General features: G+C 44.4%; 1 protein-coding gene across 3 annotated transcripts in view; it reads right to left on the reverse strand.

The window, feature by feature from the left end:
• LOC107105018 (probable ribonuclease ZC3H12C) overlaps positions 1 to 3,690 on the reverse strand; it is a 21,799-nt gene that overhangs the window by 5,724 nt on the left and 12,385 nt on the right. For all 3 annotated transcript variants that reach the window (XM_015405132.1, XM_015405134.1, XM_015405133.1), the window contains exon 2: positions 1,094 to 1,920. In XM_015405132.1, coding sequence (XP_015260618.1) covers positions 1,094 to 1,851 — 758 coding nt within the window. In that variant the 5' untranslated portion in view covers positions 1,852 to 1,920. The remainder of the gene's footprint in view (positions 1 to 1,093; positions 1,921 to 3,690) is intronic.

Consider the following 3,690-nt stretch of genomic DNA (forward strand, 5'->3'; position numbering starts at 1 on the left):
AGTGACACCTAGTGTTTCAAATTGGAACAACACAGAAAAATAAGATTTCAACAGAGTCTGATAAGATCTTAATTTCAAGTAATAGTTTTGATCAGAGCCTTTAGAGTAAAGTAAAGGTTGATAAAGCCATGTCTTAAGCTTAAGCCTCACATTTCAGAAGAAAAAATAAATAAAACTTCTAAAGGACATAATTTCTTTTAGAACTTTAACAGATGCTGCATCGCTGACACAGCAATGCATTTTGTGTTTTATACTTCTTGCATGTGCTTGTTTTATTCATTAATCATAACTCTATTCCAATAATTATGTTTTTAGAGACTTTTTAGAGATTTTCTTTTCTAAAACAGTCAAATCACTTAAGATTTATCCAATAATATAATAATAATAGTAATAATAATAACCTGCATCGATCCAACTATACCCTCTAAATACAGCCTGGTGTAATGTGCTCTGGGATTATATAATAAACAATGGGTTTGATAATCTAAATGATTATAAATTATATTCTTACAAATATTGTTATAGGGCAACAACTTTAGTAATTGATTGATACATTGGATACATTGGGCGCTAGTTTGTCTTGTTTATTTAATAGGTCAGCTGTTTATTTGTTTAATTATTCACTTGGATTTAGTAAAAACATGTAAAATAATAACTTTGTACAGTACCAGAAAGTGACATTTTTACTAAAGAACAACATTTGAAATGCAACTTTTAATCTAAAAAGATACTTTTGGCAAACTGACATAAATAAATAAAAAAAATGGAATATAGAAAATAAATTCATGAAGCATTTTAAATGAATAGCAAGTGGCAAAATGTAACACATATGTCATAAAGAAACAATGTGTTCTTGAATTGTAAAAATTGTATTTTATTTGTAGGAAAAAGAATCAATTGTAGTTTTTATTTCTAGAGTTTTAGTCCTACATCTTTTAACAATTGAATCTGTTTTTGTATTATTTAGTTTAATTATCTGGTCGCGAATGGGGTCACGACCGCACCTTTAGGAATCAGTGATTTAATTCAAGAGATGTTGGAAAAGTCACGAAGGATGTCCGGGGATGAGATGTTTCAAAGTGCTCCACCTCACCTCATGGCCACGTTGCTGCCGTCCACCACGATCGGCCGCAGGTTGTCCTGGTCGCAGAGAGATTCTGAGGGTAACGGCGAGTCCGACCTCTCCGGCACATCGGAGCAGCCGCAAGACGACGATGATGAAGATGATGAGGTAGAGGTCAAGGCTGCCGCTGGCTGCTCGCCGTCCGACTTGGTGCCCAGTTTGACCAGTTCGCCCAGTATGTCGTTGATGAGGGTGTCGGGCCCCAGCTTGGACAGCACCTGACGCACGGTCACCTCAGAGTAGCCCAGTTTTAAGGCAAACTCCAGCTTGGTCTGGTAGTCCTTCCCTCCCGGCGTGGGCTCTGGTTCTGGTTCTGGTTCTGATGCCGTGGGGTCGGCTGGGGGTTCGGGCGATTCATGCTCGGGTTCTCCTGAGAGATCAGACGGAGACTCCGGAGGTCCTTCTGTCCCCAAATCCACACACGGCGTGCGGCACAGCGGCTGGTGGCTGTTTTTGCTGAAGGTGTGCGTGACCTCCCCTCCGTCTGCATCTTCCACAGGCGTCGGCCTCCCCTCTCCATCACGCTCGCCGCTCTCCTCTGGCGTTGTCGCCGGAGGAGAACCAAGCGTAGCCTTTTTGGTGAAGCTCTCCCCCTGCTCATCCATAGCAGGGGGTTCGTCGACGCCGCCAGCCTGCCGGTCGGCCCCGGCTACGTGGAGATACTCCAGGTCCGGCCCCAGATCCAGGATGTGGCCCGTTCCCGCCTCCACATGGTCCTTCTGGCCCATGGATCCGTCAAAGACATCCAGCACACCGGGCGGAGCAGCGCTCTTTCACAAAGCTCCACTCATCTGAGCCTGAAGGAGGAGACGGAGAGAAGCTCATCAGCTAAAGTCACATTTAGGGCTTTGAATGTCATTGTTCTGCATCCTGAGCTGACAGAGTAAGTGGGTAAATCCCTGCTTGAACTTCTATGAGGCTCTGGGTGACATCTGTCACAGAAGCTGCCTTTACGTCGCTTTTGTTCACCATAAATTACTCTCGTTTTTCCATTCCAGTAAATATATGATGTAATTCACTATGGCTCTGACTGACTGCATTGGCGCGAAACCTCCCCCCCACCACCACCACCTACTCTCCTAACAGACACAAAGAACCACGGGGGCCTCTAACTCTGATTAATGGACTCCCCCACCCAAACAGAAGCTGACCTCAGTGTGTTTTAAAAAGCACCACGCCACGGCGCATCAATCTACAGAGGAACCGTTGATATAAAACAAGACATCCAGCCGTTATCACCCCCCCCACACACACACACACACTTGATTTAACCCAATATAACCTATTATTAACCGTATGCTCCCTCGCACACTAAGGTGATCTGATATCATGTGGGGGGGTTATCCTGTTACAGCTCTGCAGCAATTTGATTAAAGTAACGGTAAAACTGTTTGATGGGTTCGTGGTAAAAAATCTTTACGGAACGTTTTGCTTTTCAGTTGTTAATAGAAAAAAATAACAACAGATTAATTCTCAAAATGATTTATTAGTTGCAGTATACGACCACAGGGTTTCATATGTACAGTGTGAGTTCAGAGCTCATGATGCACGTGAGGCCCGACGCTCTGATCCGATCCACCTGCTCACACTGCACGTCTAAAAACCACATCGGGCTCAGCCCCAGAGAGAGATGGCACTACAGGGACTCATCTATTCGGAAACCAAACCAGTAGAAAATGAGTATAAAGCTCACTAGAGTGAAATGAGCTGCCTTGGCAATTTTGGAGTGAAAGTCTTTTAAAGAAAAAGGCGACGACACATTTGGACAAAGACAGAAGAAAAGAAATTTTACAGAAAGAATTCCATTTCACCCGCACCCCGCCATGCTGCTGTGTTTTCATCTGACAGGAAGAAGAAGAGTCCTTGTTTGGCATGCCAACCTGAGCCATTTGCACACGACGGTCGACTGAAAAATAAACGTGTTTGATTTTATCCCGACCTCACTATTCCTGATCAGGAGGTGGTCGTGAGAGGCTGATCGCCCCTCGTTACCCCCTGAACACTACACGAAGCACGATCAGGCTTGCACGACTTTCACAACTGAAAAGTCTGCCCAAAAATGGCACAAAAATCGCAGTGTAAGCCCGCCTTAAATGTTCTGAGCTCTGATTGGTGCATCTTAACACTCTGATTGGTGCAGTAACGTTTTTTTTTTACGCAGTAGTGGCTCGTTTTTATGGACAGTAGGTTGACAGGAAAGAGGGTATGAGAGGGGGAGAGACACACAGGAAAGGACCACAGGCCGGATTCAAACCTGAGTCACCTGCGTCGAGTCCTTGATACATTGATCATGTGCGCTAACCGCTGCCCCACCAGAGCACGCCCCATCGTAACAACGTTCTGAGCTCTGATTGGTGTGTTCATGTTCTGACCTGTGATTTGTGCATCTTAACAACATTCTGAGCTCTGATTGGTGCGTCTTAACATTCTGAGCTCTGATTGGTGCGTCTTAACATTCTGAGCTCTGATTGGTGCGTCTTCATGTTCTGACCTGTGATTGGTGCATCTTAAAAACATTCTGAGCTCTGATTGGTGCGTCTTAACAACATTCTGAGCTCTGATTGGTG

This window comes from Cyprinodon variegatus, unplaced genomic scaffold (genome assembly GCF_000732505.1).
Source record: "Cyprinodon variegatus isolate N-32 unplaced genomic scaffold, C_variegatus-1.0 Scaffold2007, whole genome shotgun sequence".
In the NCBI taxonomy this organism is placed as follows: Eukaryota; Metazoa; Chordata; class Actinopteri; order Cyprinodontiformes; family Cyprinodontidae; genus Cyprinodon; species Cyprinodon variegatus.